Source organism: Gossypium hirsutum, chromosome A01, assembly GCF_007990345.1.
Source record: "Gossypium hirsutum isolate 1008001.06 chromosome A01, Gossypium_hirsutum_v2.1, whole genome shotgun sequence".
NCBI lineage: Eukaryota > Viridiplantae > Streptophyta > Magnoliopsida > Malvales > Malvaceae > Gossypium > Gossypium hirsutum.
In genome coordinates, this window is record NC_053424.1 from 7,110,585 (window position 1) to 7,131,203 (window position 20,619).

The 20,619-nt window shown below is 32.4% G+C and overlaps 1 protein-coding gene across 1 annotated transcript; it reads right to left on the minus strand.

Moving 5' to 3' along the window:
* Window positions 1–17,351: 17,351 nt before the first annotated feature.
* On the minus strand, window positions 17,352–20,619 carry LOC107918240 (basic leucine zipper 61). Its single transcript, XM_016847781.2, has 4 exons — window positions 19,264–20,619; window positions 19,091–19,181; window positions 18,865–18,991; window positions 17,352–18,367 (listed from the first exon to the last, which is right to left on the minus strand). Exons 1-4 carry the CDS (start codon window positions 19,842–19,844, stop codon window positions 18,204–18,206), a joined length of 963 nt encoding a protein of 320 aa, XP_016703270.1. The 5' UTR covers window positions 19,845–20,619; the 3' UTR covers window positions 17,352–18,203.

The following is a 20,619-nucleotide window of genomic DNA, read 5'->3' on the forward strand; positions in this document are numbered from 1 at the left end:
TTTTTCAGGACTTTTACAATATTTTATAATATTTTATTTTTTTTTAAATTTTTATGACCTTTAGTGGCGTTTGTGGGAAAAACGCCGCTAAAAGTCAATTTTATTGTAGTGTTGAAACCCAATTCGACTAATAGTGTTATTGAGGGCCCTAACGTATGGTTGAGTGATGTAAAGACGTGTTGGAATATGAAATCTAGTAAGAACGGCACCAAAGGAGAGGATATTGCAATATCCAAACCTTGAAATCGCGATACTTCCAACAGACCCAAGATTGGAGACCACCCTTCAGTTGTATCGTGATATCCACTTTGGGTATCGTGATATCCATTTGCCAAGAAGCCCCTCAAGTTCGAAACTTTCTGAGGTATCGCGATATCCTCTTACTTGGTATCGCAGTATCGATTTCATGAGAGGACAAAAATTGATGAAAATGGTAGTCTTTGTTCACCCGAAGCACCAATCATTGAAGGTTTTTCAACTGTATTTTGGGCACAAGAATTGTGTCAGAATAGCTGTTATATCAGCCAAAATTTGGCAGAGAGAGAAAAAAAGGTCACATTAGCTAGTTTAGGCTTAGTTTTTCTCTAACTAATTAAGAATGATTTTATCTCTAACTAATTTAAATTAATATGAGAGTAATAAATAAAAATATTTAATTCTTTAAAACGCTCAAATGAAAAAGTTAGGTTCTACAAAAACTCTTTTGCTAGGTTGATTGACATTTTAAGAAGGAATCACTTCTAAGCCATTCAACACAACTTCAAAAGTTCAGAAGATCAAAAGTTTAGAAATCAAAGCTTGAAAAGACAATTTTGAAGGTTAAAAGCTTTCTCCAAAAGTTCAAGAAATCTTTGAAGAATTCAAAGAAATTCGAGAAAAAAATACAACATTAGTTCTATAGAAAGTTGTTTTTCAATCTTGTTCAATCAACATAAAGACTAGACATGTTCTTCAATATCAAGTCTAAAATGATCTTGAAGCGGAATCATCCATTCAAAAACAAATCCCAAAAACCCTTGGATCAAACTCTATCTAAAATTATTTTCAAGATCAAGTTTCAAAAACATTTTGTATAACCTTACACTCGACTTGGACTTGAAAGATGATTGGATGCATGATACCACATTGATTACCAAATTGACTTAAAAGAAAATCAAAATGATCAAAGTTTCTTCACATTGATTACCAAATTGACTTAAAAGAAAATCAAAATGATCAAAGTTTCTTTCATACAATATACAAGTGTGTCACGTGTCGATGATAATGATCAAACAAAAACTTAGCGAAAACGAGTTCTAAAATGACATATGGACCCAAAAACTCAAAAATAAATTTAATTAATTTAATTTAAATGTGATTTGAAATCTAATTTAATTCATTGAAATTACACAATTACTTTTAATATTCACATCCAACAGATTTAATATTTAAATTTTTTATCTCGAAATTATGATTAATTTAAAAATAAAAATAAAAAGTTATAGGTTTGTGTTATTTTTTTTTAACTTTTTTTTGCTTCCACTTTTAAAATGATGAGAGAGTATGACAAACTTTTAGTGAGATATTCCTTTTAAAATATGTTCCACTATGACTTCGCTTTCTTCAATGTCTTTTCTATCTTTTTAGGGTCCATAATGATTATTTGGCTAAGAATATTATTCATTTTTAATTTACTATATGAATCTTAATCCTAATTTTTTTTAGGGAGATTATGCCCCAATTAACCCAATCAATGTTGAAGCTCATATAAATTCAAAATTTTTTAAATATTATATTTTATTGGTTTGATAATTTTAAATGGTTAAATGATATATTCATAATAAAAATAAAGCTTAACGGTATAAAAAGTCTTAAAATTTAAAAAAAATTAATTTTTTTCACTCAATTAAGCAATTAAACTTTAAAAATGCATAAAAAAAAGGGTTTTCAAACTTCCTCAAAAAAATTAATTAATCCCCTACTTTTTTTTTCCACTCAATTGGGTACTTGAACTTTTAAAATACATCAAAAAGAGCCACAAAATTTTTCAAAAAAGCAATTAAGCCCTTCATCTTATTAAAAATTAGAAAAAAAATTTACAAAAAACAATAAATTTTAGAAAAATTATTAAATTTTAATAAAAATATAAAAATTATAAATTTTTATAAAAATCGTAAAAAAATAAAAATTGTAAAATTTTATTAAAATCATAAAAAAAATTACCAACCACGAGTTTTTTCAATCAAAGTCATCACGTGTCGCAACATAATATGAAATGTGACGGAAAATGATAAAAAAATAAAAATCAATAAAAGTTATAAAAAAATTGTAAAAATGCTTCTTTTGGTACGATAATTTTTATAATTTTTTTTACAAAATTTATATTTCTTTACATTTTGAATAATTTTCTTACGACTTTATAAAATTTTATAATTATTTTATATTTTATATTTTAATAATTTTTTACGATTTTTAAAAAAATTATAATTTTTTACTATTTTAAAAAAATTATAATTTTATATTTTTTACAATTTTTACAATTTTTCTTATTTTTTAATATTTAAATTTTTTTATTAAAATTTAATAATATTTATAACTTTTATTGATTTTATTTTATTTTTATAATTTTTAATAAAAGAAGGGGTTTAATTTTTTTTGAAAAAGTTTGAGGGTATTTTTGATGCATTTTAAAAGTACTAAATTAAGTGCAAAAAAAGGAGGGGCTTAATTATTTTTTTTGAAAAAGTTTGTGCTTTTTTGATGCATTTTAAAAGTTTAAGTACCCAAATTAGTACAAAAAAAGGCTTAATTACTTTTTTTGAAAAAGTTTGAGGGCTTCTTACACCCTTAAGCCTATAAATAATAATTGAAAACAACATAAAATTTTAATAAAAAAGATAAAATAGTATAGAATATACAAAATAAAAACATGATATGATACCATGAATGCAATAAAATTTATGTAACATTAATTATTAGCATGCTAAAATTCATAAAAAAATATAACACCTTAAATATAATTATAATGTAAAATATAATACAAACATTAAACGAAACATCTTAATCACTTGGTTTTTTCAATTGTTGATGTTTATTAAAAAAAGTTATTACTTATATTATTAGAATTAAGCTACCCGAATTCTTATTTAAATAAAATACGATAGAAAATAAAATAAAAGTAAAATCCATATAGAACTAGACTTCTTTTATTTTATTTTAGAATCAGGATTTTTAAACCTTATTAAACTCCATCTATTTTATATTGGTTAGGATAAGGTGTTTCAATCCTACTAGAATATGGCTTTACAAGCCTATAAATAGACATAGTCTATTCCTCTTGTATTGATTCAAATTTTCGACATAGTGAATTTTCTTCTCCTCTGCCCGTGATTTTTTCCCGAAAGGGTTTCCACGTAAAATTTGTGTGTTTATTTTATTTTATTTTAATTTTCACAAATTGGTATCAGAGCTTCTGGGTTGTTTATCTCGATCACGGTAATGGTGTCTTTAAAGTATGAAATTCTGCTGTTGGATCGCCAGATTTGCGTTGTGGCATATTAAGATGCAAGCAGTTCTTGCGCAGATGGATCTGGAGGATGCCCTGTTAGGGATAAATAAGATGCCTTCGACATTAACAGATGAAGAGAAAAAGCGTAAGGATCGAAAGGCGTTAACACAATTACATATGCATTTGTCCAACGAAATTTTGCAGGATATGATGAAAAAGAAGACCACCGCTGCATTATGGAAGAGGCTAGAACAATTATGTATGTCGAAAACTCTAACAAGCAAGTTGCATATGAAGCAACGTCTTTATGCTCATCGTTTGGAGAAAGGTGCGTCTGTACACGAACACTTAACAGTGTTTAAAGAAATTCTCTCAAACTTGGAGGCCATGGAGGTTCAGTATGATAAGGAAGATCTAGGGTTGATTCTACTTTATTCGTTGCCCCCGTCTTATTCAACCTTTAGAGATACGATTTTATATAGCCACGAGACTCTCGCAGTTGATGAGGTTTATGATTCTTTGACCTCGTATGATAAAATAAAGCATCTTGTGGTTAAACCCGACTCTAAAGGAGAGGGTCTCATTGTTCGTGGGAGACAAGATCGGAATGCTAATAATGATCGTAGAAGGACACAGGAACGGAATCCTCACGGTAAATCTAAGGGTAGATCAAAGTCTTCAAATAGAGGTAAAACTTGTAACTTCTACAAGAAGAAAGGGCACATTAAATCTGAGTGCTACAAGTTACAAAATAAGATTAAAAGGGAGGTTGCAAATCAAAAGGGAAAACAACCAGAAAATTCTGGTGAAGCTGATGTTGTAGAAGACTACAGCGATAGTGAACTTCTAGTCGCTTCTGTCAATGATTCTAAGTAAGCGAGGAGTGGATACTTGATTCAGGCTGTACCTTCCACATGAGTCCCAATTGGAATTGGTTTACAACTTACGAAGCAGTGTTTGAAGGTATTGTCTTGATGGGAAATAATGCTTCGTGTAAAATCGCAAGTGTTGGAACAATTAAAGATAAGATGTTTGATGGAGTTGTCAGAACACTTAGTGACGTACGACATGTTCCAGAATTGAAAAGAAATTTAATTTTGTTGAGTACTCTTAATTCAAAAGGGTACAGATACACGGCTGAAAGTGGAGTTTTAAAGATTTCCAAAGGTTTCCTTGTTGTGATGAAAGGGCAGAGAAAGATTGCCAAGTTATACGTTTTACAAGGTTCTGTTATACGTTTTGCAGGGTTCTACTGTTACTGGTGATGCAGCTGTCGCTTCCTCTTCCTTGTCAGATGATGATATTACTAAACTTTGGCATATGCGCCTAGGGAATATGAGTGAGAATGGCATGGAGCAAAAGAGGACTTATTGATGGGTAAGGAATTTGCAAACTGAATTTTTGTGAGCACTGTGTTTTTCGGAAGCAAAAGAGAGTTCGATTCACCAGAGGAATCCATAACACGAAGGGAATGTTGGAGTATATTTATTTTGATCTGTGGGGGCCATGCAGAGTGCCTTCGAGGGGTGGAGCTAATTATATGCTAACCTTTATTGATGATTTTTCCAGAAAAGTTTGGGCGTTCTTTCTAAAGCAGAAAAGCGATGTGTTTTCCGCATTTAAGTCTTGAAAAATTATGATTGAAAAATAGACGGATAAATAAATAAAATACCTCCGCACAGACAATGGCTTAAAGTTCTGTTCTGATAAGTTTAATAGATTGTGCAAGTCAGAAGAGATCATGAGACACTTGACAGTTCGCCATACTCCACAACAAAATGGTGTTGTAGAACGAATGAATAGAATGATCATAGAGAAGGTTCGATGTATGTTGTCAAATGCCAACTTACCAAAGTCATTTTGGGCAGAAGCAGCCTCTACTGCATGTTTTTTTATCAACCGATCTCCATCCGTTGCCATTGAAAAAAAGACTCCACAAGAGGTATGGTCTGGTAATCCTGCTAATTATTCTGATTTAAAGATTTTTGAGTGTCCTGCGTATGCTCATGTTGATAATGGAAAATTAGAACCGAGATCCATTAAATGAATTTTTCTTGGTTATAAAGCTGGTGTAAAATGGTATAAGTTATGGTGTCCTGAAAATAGAGAAGTTGTGATTAGCAGAGATGTTGTTTTTGATGAAACTGCAATGCTACCTAACTAATCTCTTAAAAACTCTTCCAATAAAGAAAATCAAAAGCAGGTGGAGCATCAGATTAATACAGAGTCAACTTTTCAAGCCAGTATAAAAATTGAGAATAGAATTGCTTCTTCACCATAATACTCTATCGCCAAAAACAGAACTAGAAGAGAAATTAAACCTCCTAAGAAATATACCGAAGCTGATTTAGTTGCTTATGCTTTAAATGTGGCTGAAGATATAGATGCAAACCAAGAGCCATCTAATTATTCTGAGGCGGTTAGCTGTGAAGACTCAGAAAAATGGATGTTTGCTATGCAAGAGGAGATGGAATCACTTCACAAAAACAAAACATGGGATCTTGTGAAACTTCCTAAAGGTAAGAAGACTGTTCGTTGTAAATGAGTGTTTAAAAAGAAAGAAGGAACTCTAGGTGTAACACTCCTAAACCCGGCCCAGACGTTATGGCCGGATCCGACATGCCACATCGAAGCGTTCAAAACATTTTATATTGTTGATCCAGAAAAACTTACTTAGTGTTTTAAAAGATAATTTCAGTATAGGTTAAAGTGAATGGAAGCTGTGCACCAGGTAGGAAATCAGAAAAGAGGTGGTGAGTCCATCGGACTGCTTAAGTACCAAGCTCCCTTCGGATCCAATCCTAGACATGCATACCGCCATTGCCACATCTTAACGTCATGGATATTTCTAGGAAACCGATTTGATTAAGTCATTTTTAGGAAAAGTGATTAATTTTGGAAAATACTTTCCTTGCGGAAGCTTTGCTTGTTGTCGTGTTATTTTGAAATCAATTGTTGTTTTTTTTTTTAAAACGCGCCCTAAAGCTATCCAATTTCAACAGTTAAAATAAGTAATACCTATCTTAGTAATACATATTAAAACCATCAAAAATAATTAAGCGGCCTTATTACATTTAAAACCCAAAACTTCAAACGTAAATAAAAGGATGTCCAGTTCACCAGAAGAAAATCAAACTTTCAGAATGGGTGGCCACTCCGAATTCCCTCACAGCTCCAAACCCACTATGGTTGGGGATTACCTGCGTGGATGAAAATAAAAGGGGTGAGTTTGGGAAAAACTCAGTATGTAAATTAACCCAACCATAGCCTATATGAGCTCAAACCACAGAAATAGAATAAGTTGGCCTTAGCCCAGAACAGAATTCAGAATAAAGCCCATAGGCCCATAATAGAACAGAACAGATATTACATGTTTATGCAGAAACCCAACCCAGATTCATCCATAACACCCCCGTACCAGCCTTACACCATGTGGGGAGACTACTCGACCCACCCAACCGCTACACACCACAGAAATCGCAGCGAGGCTGCCAGATATTGTGACGAAGTCACCAGATACAGATATTGTGGCAGAGCCACCAGAACAGATATATGTGGCAGAGCCACCAGATCAGATAATTGTGGCATAGCCACCAGGACAGATATATGTGGCAGAGCCACCAGATCAAATAATTGTGGCATAGCCACCAGGACGCTTTCTCCATAGTATAACCTAAGTCCCCATGCAACAGATATATAATCATGGCATACATCATACAGAATCAGATCGTCATGCTTTTCAGTCAAAAGTAACCCTAGGGGTATAATGGTAATTTTGCATCCATAGGGGTATTCAAGTAATTTAACTATTCTTAAGGTTTTCATACATAACATAGCCATTTACGTACAATCAGAAACACTTACCGTGTTTTCTTACCAATTTGGGCCCGCTGGCCCATTATCCCGTTTTTGGCCCATTAAGCCCAAAAATATCGAAATGCACAAAATCGCGCACTCTACAGTCTTATCACTTTAATTTACCATATACATCAAACTATTAATCTCATGAGCATTCACACACACGCAAGATCTCAAAATACCGACTTTTCGGCATTTCGGCTTGTGCCGATCTAGTCTATAAGAGGGTGTTAGTTACACACTTGTTTGCGACGATATGCTGACGAGATCCTCACATGAACTGCCTACAATTGGATTACTAACACGTTAATCTAACTATTCAAATACAAACTACGTATTAACCTCTTACAATATTCGGCCAACCACACCTACAGGTCATAGTAAGCTTATAAGAAATCAATAAGCAACTCACTAACAAATTTTTGTCAATGTTTACCACATAATCATAATTTTACTGCAAGCTATCTTTCTGAGCAACAGTCACTAAATCATTTATAACTGGAGCTACGAAACTCCAAATCAAGTGCAGTTAATTTTCCCTGAAAATAGACTCATATATCTTCTATCCATTAAAATTTCAGAATTTTTGGTTTAGCCAATCAATACCAGATTTTTCTCAAAATTTCCCATGTTTCACTGTTTGACTAATCTGACCACTCTTCATTACAAATTAAATTTCTCATTGTACATAATTCAAAATATGTTCTTGTTTATTTCATTTGAAACTAGAAGCTTTAATTACATAATTTATTCAGCTTTTAATTCATCTTCCACAATTTATGGTGATTTTCCAAAGTCACATTACTGCTGCTGTCCCAAGCAGATTTATTACCAAATCGCTCTTTCATACATACCTTGCATGCATGTTATTTAAACATGTATATCACCAATCAATCATCACATATCTATGATTTTACTTAAGTATAATCTCTATTTCATCATTTTAAAGCACAACATGTTAGCCGATTTTTCCCTTTAGCATCTAAGGCACATGCATGCTCATTTGTTTGGCTCAACTTCACCTATCTTCCATTTTTCATCAAAAGAACATGAAACAACAACCATTTCCTTCATTTTAATTCATGACTAAATGCTCACAACACAACTAAAAACCAAAATATGCTTCAAGAGTTAAGGTAGAATCAAGAAGAACTCATGAACCTCAAAATAGAAGCAAGGTACCAAGAACTTACCTTTAATTTTCCTCCTCCTAGTGACCGAATACTCAAGAGCTTTCTCCTCTCCTTTCTCTTCTCTAACTTTCGGCTATGATGAACAAAGATAGACAAAACTTTGTTCTTTTCATCCTTTTGTTATTTTATTACCCAACATTTTATGACACAAAATAACCTATATTATTTGTGCCATACCTATGCCATAATGTCAATAAAAAAAATGCCCATAATGCTTATCATGCCCATCATGGAACATTTACCTAACCCATTATCAATTTTTTATCAATTTGTACCATAATTTATGGATATCAAGTGCACATATTGTTTTCAACAACATGATGGTCGGCCACTTCTTGTAAAATGGGATGTTTGACATGCAAATCCTCCTATTTTGCACTACTATTTATTTGGCCACTACAAATTAGCCTATAGCATTTTCAAACATTTTCACATAGGTCCTATTTCATAATTTCACTCACAAATGACAAAATCAAAGCATGAAATTTTGCCAACATTCACAGAATTCCCGAAAATTGGGGCGTTACACTAGGAGTTAAAGAACCCAGATATAAAGCAAGGCTTGTTGCAAAGGGTTACAGTTAAATTCCAAAAGCGGACTTCACAGATGTGTTCTCCCCAGTTGTGAAGTATAGTTCGATTCGAGCTTTGCTTGGCATTGTGGCCATACATGATTTAGAGCTTGAGCAGTTAGATGTAAAAACTACATTTTTGCATGGAGAACTTGAGAAGGATATTTACATACAACAACTACAAGGTTTTACAGTCTCAGAAAAAGAGGACTATGTTTGCTTGCTGAAAAAATCCCTTTACGGTTTGAAACAGTCACCAAGGCAGTGGTACAAGAGGTTTGATTCATTTATGACTTCTCATGATTTCAAAAGAAGTAGCTTTGACAGTTGTGTTTACTTTAAGAAAAACAATGATGGTTCTTTTGTGTATCTACTCCTTTATGTTGATGACATGTTGATAGCAGCAAAAGATAAAGGAGATATAAGAAAGGTCAAAGCCCAACTAAGTGAAGAATTTGAGATGAAAGATTTGGGACCAGCAAAGAAGATACTTGGTATGGAAATTCTCAGAGATAGAAAAGTAAGTAAATTGTATCTAAGTCAGAAGGGGTACATTGAGAAAGTTCTCTGCAGGTTTAATATGAAGAGTGCTAAGCCTGTTAGTACTCCTTTAGCAGCTCATTTTAGACTTTCATCGGCTTTGTCTCCACAATCAGATGATGAGATTGAGTACATATCACACGTTCCATACTCTAGTGCAATGGGATCTCTCATGTATGTTATGGTTTGTTCACGTCCAGATCTATCATATGCAGTCAGTGCAGTTAGCAGATACATAGCGAATCCCGTTAAAGAACATTGGAAAGCAGTTCAGTGGATTTTAAGATACTTACGAGGCACTATTGATATTTGCTTACAGTTTGAAAGAACTAAAGATAGAGTCATAGGATATGTTGATGTTGATTTTGCTGGAGACCTTGATAGAAGAAGATCTCTCACAGGTTATGTCTTTACAATCGGAGGTTGTGCAATTAGTTGGAAAGCCACTTTGCAAACTACAGTCGCTTTGTCTACCACTGAAGCTGAGTACATGGCGATTGCTGAGGCTTGTAAAAAAGCTATTTGGTTGAAGGGACTACTTAATGAACTCAATTAAGACCTTCAAATCAGTACAATATTTTGTGACAGTCAGAGTGCCATCTTCCTTACAAAAGATCAAATGTTTCATGAGAGAACAAAACACATTGATGTTCGGTATCATTTTGTTCGTGATATTATTGCTCGTGGTGATATTGTTGTGAGCAAAATTAGTACTCATGAAAATCCTGCATATATGATGACTAAGTCACTTCCTATAACCAAGTTTGAGCATTGCTTCGACTTCGTTGGTGTTTATTGTTGAAGTTAAACTCTTAAGGGGTTTTATGGAAGAGGTGGAGAACTTGTTCATTGAAAGTTCGCGATGAAGAACTTGTTCATTGAGAATTTGTGTCATGATGGAGATTGTTAGAATTAAGTGACCCGAATTCTTATTTAAATAAAATACGATGGAAAATAAAATAAAAGTAAAATCCATATAGAACTAGACTTCTTTTATTTTATTTTAGAATAAGGTTTTTTAAACCTTATTAAACTCCATCTATTTTATATTGATTAGGATAAGGTGTTTCAATCTTACTAGAATATGGCTTTACAAGCCTATAAATAGACATAGTCTATTCCTCTTGTATTGATTCAAATTTTTGAAATAGTGAATTTTCTTCTCCTCTGCCCGTGGTTTTTTCCCGAAAGGGTTTCCACGTAAAAATTGTGTGTTTTTTTTATTTTTATTTTATTTTTCACATATATAAAAGATTGGTTTTTATTTCAACTTACTTATTGCTAGTAGGTTAAATTTTGTCTAATGTTACCATTTACAAAAAAATAAAATAAAATAAATTAACAATAAAATTTAATCATACAATGTATTATCATAGTGTCTTATTCAATTTCAATAAATAGCGAGAGAGGTGATTCATTTAAATCGAAAAGAGGTCTTTGAAAGGGGGATCTGCTCAGCCCTTACCTTTTATTGATTTGTAGTGAAAGGCTTTCATCACTGATGCGTTTGGAAAAAAAGGAAGGTCTAGTAAGGGGTGCACAAGTATGTCAGAGGGGATTAGAAGTTATTCACCTACTTTTTGTAGACGATTCTATCCTTTTTGATAAAACAACTGAGGGAAGTGTTAATGTCTTGCAGGAGGTTTTAAAAGAATACGAGATATGTTCTAGACAGTGTATTAATTTTGATAAATCCCTTTTATTTTTCAGTTAAAATGTTACTAAAAATGTCAGACATTTAGTGTCACAAAAGTTGAAGGTTCGGTTCTCATCAAACCCAAAAAAGTATCTTAGGCTTCCAAACATGGTTGGAAGGAAAAAGAAAATTGATTTTCAGGTGTTGAAAGATAGATTGATGATTATGCTCTAGAATAACGTATTTTTATGTATTAATCATGTGTTTATTCTGAGCTTGATCCTACTAATTTAAGCTATTTATGTCTTTTTATCTTTCAGGGACTGATTTAGAGGCAAAAGCAAAATTAAGGGACAAAAGTGTGAATTTGGAGGCACAATGGGCTGATATGCGACACAAGAAAAAGATTGTGCCAAAAGTGCAAGCATGGGAGACACAAAGACTAAAAACGCAAAAAGACGAGATTTTGTTTTATAAAACTCCATTTTATTTATATTAGGATAATTAAATATTAAGATAATTATTAGGATTATTTAAATTTTAGGATTTTATTTTAATTATCTTTATTTATCTTTAATTAAATGTATTTATCTTTTTAGAATTTAAGTTCAATTAGACTATCTTCCTAGCACTATAAATAGGGGGTGAAGTGATTCTATTTGGGTTCATCTTTTTCTGAAAACACTCTCCCCTTGAAAGTCTAGGCTTTTGTTTCTTCATATTTTCTTTCAATAAAATTCTCTTTTCCATTTTTATATTTATTTTCTTTTCTACCATTATCATGAGCCACTAAAACCTATCTAGTCAAAAGTTGTCAATATTCCCCAAAAAGAGTTCTTGAGGCCTAGAATCCGTACTTAGCCTTCTCGCCAAGTATTCATCGTTTCTTCGCACTACGGGCTGACGCTTCCGTCCATGGCCCTTAAGAAGTAAGCTTTTCAGCATATGCAAAGGCGACCGCTTTGTATGTTTTGGACGGATTGCATAGTCGGTTCGTTAACTTACTGCGTCAGAGGTTGGCAAGCCAAAGAGACGAAATGGCGTGGGATTCGCCATTGAGAAGCGTTGATCTAGCATAGATTACTGGCTAAAGTCAGGTTCCCTAAAAATCGTAAGTCTAATCTTTGGAGCTGGTGGTCGTAGGTGTCCTCTTCCACTATAACTGGCTTTTGAGTTGAGAAGGGTCATTTAAAAGCCGAGGATCGAACCCAAGGTGGATTGAGACAACTGGAGGCTGGAATCTACCAATAAGAATTTCTTTTCCTTCAACTCTCTTTATTATTTTTATTATTTTCGTAATCACAATTTCAGTCAAATTTAGATTCTATTTTTTTCATTTTTTTCCAAATCAAATCTTTAATTCTGTTATTTTTATTTTTATTCTGTCACGCAGGTTTTCTTGGCCACGATTCTGCCCAAGATTTCGAGAAACAAGCATTCGTATAATCCGGTCCCTGAGGATTCGACCCTACTTACCATTTACTATTATCTTTACTATTATTTTTACTATTTTACAGGGAATCGGATATTTTTGGTACTCTCAACTGCCGCATCAATTGATTAAAAGAATTAATAGTTGGTGTGTTAAGCCCCTCTTTCAAGGTGGAAAAGATATGTTCATTAAAAGTGTGTTGCAAGCCATACCAACTTATTTAATGTCATGTTTCTTAATTCCTGCTTCTCTTTATACGAAAATAGAACACTTATAAGTAGATTTTGGTGGCAAAACTTTAAAGGAAAAAGAGGCATACACTGGTGTGAATGGAAGAACCTATGTGAGTTAAAAGAGGATGGGAAGTTAGGTTATAGGAATTTAGCGAAGTTTAATGTTGCTTTACTTGCGAAGCAATGATGGCATTTGGTTAATTACCCGAATTCTCTATTGGTGCGCATGTTAAAGGTAAATTATTACCCAAAAACTATCTTTATAATATTGACTTTAGGGAACAATCCATCTTATACTTAAAAGAGTATCTAGGCCATCAAATGAGTATTGCAAGAGGGTATGTGTTGGCAAGTGGGAGCAAGGACCAACATCTCAATTTGGGATGATGCGTGGCTACCAAGATCTGTGAATTTTAAAGTGCACAATAGTGTTGGAACAGTTAACTAAATGAAGTTTCAAACCTAATCGATCAAAGACAAAGATGTTGGAAGGAAGATCTTATTACTAGATATTTCTTCCTGGAAAAAGCTAAGTGCATTATTTGTTTTCCGCTGTCCCGGCACCCTCAGTAAGATAGGATGATTTGGCACACTGAGATGACTGGTGAGTATATAGTGAGGAGTAGTTACAAACGCTTATTACATGGAGGGGATACACTTAAGCCTAGGCCTACAATAATGATTACACCATATTTTATAAGAAACTCTGGCAGACAGACTTGCCATCTAAAATAAAGATTACAATATGGAGGTTCTTTAATAACTACATTCCAACGCATATCAATCTTCATTATAGAAGGCTTCGGAGTTCAGTAGTCTACCCTCGATGCTCAGATGGAACCGAAACGGTAGAGCATGTTTTCCAATACTCAATAGTTATAAAAGATATATGACAACAATTAGAAAAAACATGGAATCAGGAAAGAACATGGTTTGGTTTTAGAGATTGGTTAATGGGTATTGTTTCTACCATTTCAACACGCAAGTGTAGGAAGGTGTTTTGTGCTTTTTTGGGTCATATAGACAACAAGGAATAAAAAGGTGTATTAGGAGATTAAGAAAATCTTCGTATGAATAAACTTATTTCATGCGGGAATATATCAAAGAAATAAATGATATTGATAGACATTTACGCTGTCAAAAGATTATGGCGGAAAGATGGCGCCCGCCAAATCCAGATTCTATTAAAATAATTTTTGATGCAACTTACTAGAATTACACAAAAGAATCATGTTCGAGTTTGGTATGTAGGAATTCAGATGGATAGGTTTTGGGTTCAAGAATCAGACTTAATAAATAAATACTTTTCCCTTTTGCGGTTGAAGCATTGGCTATCTCTAGGTAGTGCAAATGGGACACAACCTAAGATTTTGAAGAATGGTAATTGTAGGGGATGCCCGCTTGATTATTCGAAAACTGCAAATAGGATAAGAGGATAGACCTACTATAAGAGCCTACATCAAGGATTTGAAGGAACTGAATAAGAGGTTCGATAGATGTAATTTTGAACATGCATCAAGGTAAGCAAATGGTTGAGCACATCTTCTTGCTACAGAAGGAATAAGAATAGGGGAGAATACTTATCTAATAAAGGGAAGCAACCTTGGTTTTGCAACTGACGAAGCAGAGCGCGACAGAATGTGATAAGGAGAGCCAGCTAATTTACATCAAAAATTAAAAATAAATTTTATTAAACACATATTTAACCTGTAATTATGTGGTTTTTAGTTCTTTTATTTAAAAAATATATAAAAGTATGAAAATATTAAAATACTATCATAATAACATTAAATATCATTTATAAGAAATAAAATATTATTTTTTTCCCAATTGAGGGTAAAGGATTAACCTCTAACAACAACTCAATTGAGAATTTTATAATAAGTATGGATTAGAATATATTTAAAATACTAAACTTTGTAGTTACTTTTGGTATTTTTCTTATATTTTTCTTAATATTTTAAATATTATCTTATAAATTTTGTTCAGGAATTTAAAAATTACAAGATACAAAAAGCATTTTTTTTTAATTTTTTTGACAAGAGAGACATTTAAAATTTTATTGTCAATTAATCTCACAAAGAAGTGAAAGGGAAAAAAAAAACAAATCAAGCAAATATCCTTAAAAAAAGGAAAAAAAAAAAAGAGGATTAGAGAATATGGGTAGGTGTGGATTGTGGGTGAATTTTTTTTAAAATTTCAATTGCAACTAATAATTAAAAAAGAAAAAAAAAATGTCCACTTTGTGGGCTTCGACCATTGGAAGGAAATAGTGGTGGGTTGCTCCCTTACATTTCCAAGTCTCCAACTGCCACTTCAAACTTCAATACCATTCCTTAAAGAAAAAGTAATACATGAGAATTGACAAACATTTTATATATGGAATAACATTACTCATTAATTTGATATTTATTTGCAATATGCTTTTGAACAACAAATACAATAAATTTTATTTAATCTCCTTTTCATATAAATTATACACAATGGATTTTAAATAATTTAAAAATATTTCAACTGTAATTTCATATAAGTATATAAAATGACTTAAACACGATTAATATGATTTGGTTTAAAAAACTTCACCCAAATTAAGGGGAAAAAAAAAAGAACAGTTTGGGGGGCGTCGGCACTAAATTTTGATACGCGGCATTACTACTTAGACCTTAAAGTAGGCGGACACGATTTCAATGTCATAGCAGCCCATGTATTGACAATAAATGAGACTAGAAGGATACGTACTTTTCTTTTTCATTTAATATTTTAATATACTAAATTTTGATTGAATTTTTATATTTTTGTTACGACTTAAAAATGTAAGTTTAAACGTTAAAATGGTTAAAATATTTTTTTATTACTCGATTATTATTAAATAAATTTTTTTTAATTTTAAAATATTACATCAATAAATTTAATAGAAAAATTAGTAAGATTAACAATTATATTATATTTTATTTTTTACTTATTTTTATTTAGGGTCGTGTATTCGTACAATTTGAATTTATATAATAAACTAAATTAAGCATAAAAATTAATTAAACCAAACCAAATTATATATCGAGTATTTATTTTTGTTACATTTTTTTATAATTGGGTTTTAATGTATATTTGATATTTATATATCGAGTATTTATTTTGTAAGTAGATTCTATCAGGGTATTAAAAGAATCAAGCCTGACCAGATCAAATTGAATTCAACTCGATCCATAAATCATATTCCTAAGTAGGGGTGAGTATTCGATCGAGTCGAGTCGAATCGAGTAAAAAATTTTCGAGTTAGTCGAGTTGACAAATCCTATTTTAGCAATCGAACTCAATTTGAAATTTTTTCGAATTGAATCGAATCGAGTCAAAAAATCTCTAGTCAAATCGAGTCGAGTTAACGAATCCTATTATTTATACTTAATGTTGTGTTTAGATGGATCGATTATTTAACTAGTAGATGAAGTACAAGATTATTTAAATACATGAACAATATAATGATTTAGTCTTTTAACTTAATGAGTAAACATTTATCAAAACGACGTAGTTTTACCTTTTAACTTAATTATTTTGAATTTTAACTTTTAAAAAAGTAAACATTTATCAAAACTACGTAGATTTGTCTTTTCTTATTAGGATTTTCGGATAACTCGAATTATGTAATTCATATTCGAGTTAAACCAAAAAACTTAATTTTTTATTCGAGTTGATCCAAATAACTTGATTAACTCAAATAACTCGAACTATTTAATTCAAAATTTAAATTTTTTATCAAGTTTTTCGAATCGAATCGGATTTTGCTCACCCCTATTCCTAAGAATTCATATTTCAAACCATTTAAATTATGAAAAAACATTAAACGTTACCTTAATTTTATTGGACCGAGCCTCTCATGGTTCTAGGGCCATATTCTCAGTGACAGAAGACATTTGAACATTGGGCTGAAATCAGAAGCTGGCCCAAGGAATGTTAACAATGTCGAAGAAATACTCTATATGCTGATTTGGTTTTCGAGCTTATTATTTTTCTTTTGGTATGCTTCATACATATTATCAAATTATGTTCGAAGTTCGTGATTATCATTTTTAATAATTTTGTCTTCAAAATTTAAACATACATGTTGAATAAATTTTTACTAGACCAAGAACCACCACAAGTCTTGGTTTTTAATCTACCAAATAAATTATCAAATGTAATAATAGTAAGAAAAACCTCACAACATTTCCACCATTGGAATCAACATATCAACCTTTCACCACAACACTACCTATACCATTTACTTCTCTACTAAATGAAACACAAAATGACAATCACTCCTTTTCAATCATTTTCTTCCTTTTAGGAATCTGATAAAAAAATTTATATTGAAGCTTTCAATTATTCTACTTCTAAAATGAATCCTTGTTTCAAGTGAACATAAATCTCAAATTTCTAACAAGTTTCATTCATCTCAATAAATAGACAAGTTTGAAAAAAACAATCCATTAGTTTAAGCCCTCTAAACATCATACATATCTTCAACCATAGTTTAAGTAGAGAATATAAAGATTAATAATAAAGACAAAAGGGGCTCAAGGAAAGAGACTTATTAAGCCAATCATAAGTGGGTTGGGTTTAAAAAACAAAAACAAAAGACAATTACCCTTTGCCTTTTGCTTCTAGTTTATCATTTCCATATTTCTACACCAATTAATATTTTAAACCAAGAATGTGATTAAAAATAATAAAAATAAAGAAGAAACCAACAATTATTTTTTTTTCTTCTTTGACAAACAAATCAGACATAACTACCATTGTCTCTGACAATACTATCTCTCTTTTTTCAATTTCATCCCTCCCAACACAAACCCCACACATTAAAATCCCCACCCCCCCTTTTTTTTTTTGCCCTCCAAATTTAATTACAAAAAATTTTAAAGGAAAGAAAAGTTAAATTATTTTCAAAAAGACCAAATTCCCAAAATAAAACCCACACAATAATACTAATTAATCAATTTTTAAAAGAGGAAAAAAATGAAAAAAGAATTAAATTGTCACCCTCCTAATCTTAGCAACCCACATGTTCCCTTCTCTTTGGCCCTTCAAATTTTTGTCTTAAGGGGGACCCTACACTATAAAAAAACAGCAATTGGGAAACACATAACATGAAAAAAACTAGCCCCCCAACCCCCCCATTTGTTAGATAGCTTTATTGCATTTTTATTTTTATTTTTATTTTTTGCACCAAGACCTTCTCACTGCCGTCTCTAGCTCTCTCTATTTCTCTGAACAACTTATAGTTGTTCTTCTTTCTTCGTCGGCTGCGGCTGTGATGGTTGTTGTTGTGGTGGTGCATGGTGGTTGTTGCTATTGTTGCTGTTCATTTTCTTGAGGCTTTGTTGTTGCTGGTACACTTGCCTTAGCCTTTCAATTTCCTTCTTCAGTGCTTCTTGATGAGCTGAAAAATAAATGTTATAATAATAGGTAAATTTTACTGCTTCACAATGTATAGAATCATTTACTGAAAGTATAATAAAAATAAACATATAAAAAAACCCAAAAATAAGTTCACTTAAAAAAGGAACTAAAATGTCCTACACAATAATTAACAAAGAAAAAATAGGAAATTTGGCATGTATATGAAAATAAAATATGGCATAGACTGTTATGGCATATATACAAATATTGCTTAATATTATAATTTATTCTACCATTCTATTAAAGGGGAGGGGGGATTCTAATTATCAAAGCAAACAAAGGTTTATTTGAAATAATTTAAAGATAATTAACTAATAATTTCTTAAACTAGCAAACTAATATATCATGATTGAGGAGAAAAATGGTAAGTAACATTTATTGTGTGGCCTAAATATATTAAACCAATTGAACTAAATTCTGAACACATATTATAGTACTAGTTAATTATAATTAAAGAAAGAAAAAACCAAGTCTTACCATCTTTGAAAATCTTGTCTTGAGCCAAAGCTGCAATTCTTTGCTTCAAAGCACTATTGTCAACATTGAGAATCAGTCTTTGATGATCCAAGAATGCAACCCTTGGTGATAATGCTGATACTTCAGTCTTCATTTTTTTGTATATCAAAGAAAATAAAATTAAAACAAATTTGAAGAAAAAAAAATCATACACATATTGAAGATATATATTATCATATTTTTGCACCTGTAATGTTGTGACGCTCCTTTCAAGTTCAGAAATATATTGCAGCTTTCTAACTCTTGATCTTTGTGCTGATTGCCGGTTTGCCAGAATTCTGTTCATCACCCAAAATAAAATTAAAATATTTATAATGGTGTAAAAAATGTTGAATAGTAAAGGGTTTTGATTTGTTTTACCTCTTAACCCTTTTGGGATCAACGATGGGATCGCCATTAGAGGTTGATGGAGGTTGAGCAGCTTGTGGTTCAGGTTTGCATGAGCTCTCGACTTCTCCTGGTTCGTTCTTGGGCTGCTGCAGATCCAGGGACGGCACTGGTTTCTCGTCATTGTTGCTGTTTTGATCGGACGTCGGAGTGGAAGGGTTGGACGAGGATAACGTCGGTGCAGCAGCCATGGTGACGGCAACGTCGTCGGAGAACATAGACATGAGCTGTTCGTCGTCGAGACGATCGAACACATTGGTTTCCGTTATCATGGCATTGTTGTTGTGGTTGGTGTTGGAGTCCCTGCATTCCTCCACCAATGGTTGCTCAAGGAAAGCGATGGAGTCGCTAATGGAACGGCGGTGAGCCCCGCGGCGTGCGGAGGAGAAGTCGAGGAACTCGTCGACCCAAGAAGGCTGGTGGTTGTGGGAGGCGTTCATAGTGGCGGTGTTGGCAGTGGTGGAAATGAAGTTTGCCATTGTAGGCAATCTTTGATGTGGAAAAGAAGGCCAATTCTGGGTCATGTTGGGTATTTTTGGAGGTAATTGTGCCATTCTACGCCAATGTCACAAACCCCAAAAACTCAAAAATATATATAAATAAATAAAAAGAGCACGAAAAACAAAGCTAATCTTAAACTAACCAACAACTAACTATACAACCAAACACACAAAAATATTACACGACACACATATATCAACTCAAACCCCCAAACCCAAACCCAAACACCAACATCATATGATATAAGTCCTTTGAAGCCAATGATATAATCTTACACACTTCTTTCTTTTTCCTTTTTGCAATGGGGGGATTTTTTATTAAGGGGGAGGGGCAGAGAGAGGTGGGTCACATGGGGGGAGATTAGGGACAGCTAGCAACAGCTGGGGGCTTTTTTCCGATGGGAAAGTCGCAGTGTGAGTTTAATAACTGGGTGGAATCAGCACCACCACGTGCCGATGTGACCCCTTTCATTGGCCTCAACTATCTCTATATTTTTATATTCAAACATTATCTTATAACCTTTCCAACATATGGTATATGCATTTGTGTATTATATGCCCTTTTTTCTAAATATATATATATATTATGAGCCCTACACATCCACAAGTTCTTTGATATTCGTTTTCATTGCTGATGGATATCTATATATCACTTGCACACATATTTAATATATATATATTGCTTCTATATCTCTATATATCATCATTTTTGAATCCATAAACAGGTTATGTCTCTGATTGAATTCACTAATTTATTTAAGTTGAAAATATTTTTTTATGAAAAATTTTGTGTTCAATTTTATTTATATCAATTGAGCTCTCCTACATT

Coding starts and splice junctions, on each gene's coding strand:
- LOC107918240 (XM_016847781.2), bottom strand. CDS start 19,844: ATGGCACAATTACCTCCAAAAATACCCAACATGACCCAGAATTGGCCT. Junction 19,182..19,263: donor GATCCCAAAAGGGTTAAGAG/GTAAAACAAATC, acceptor GGTGATGAACAG/AATTCTGGCAAACCGGCAAT. Junction 18,368..18,864: donor AGACAAGATTTTCAAAGATG/GTAAGACTTGGT, acceptor TTTATTTTTCAG/CTCATCAAGAAGCACTGAAG.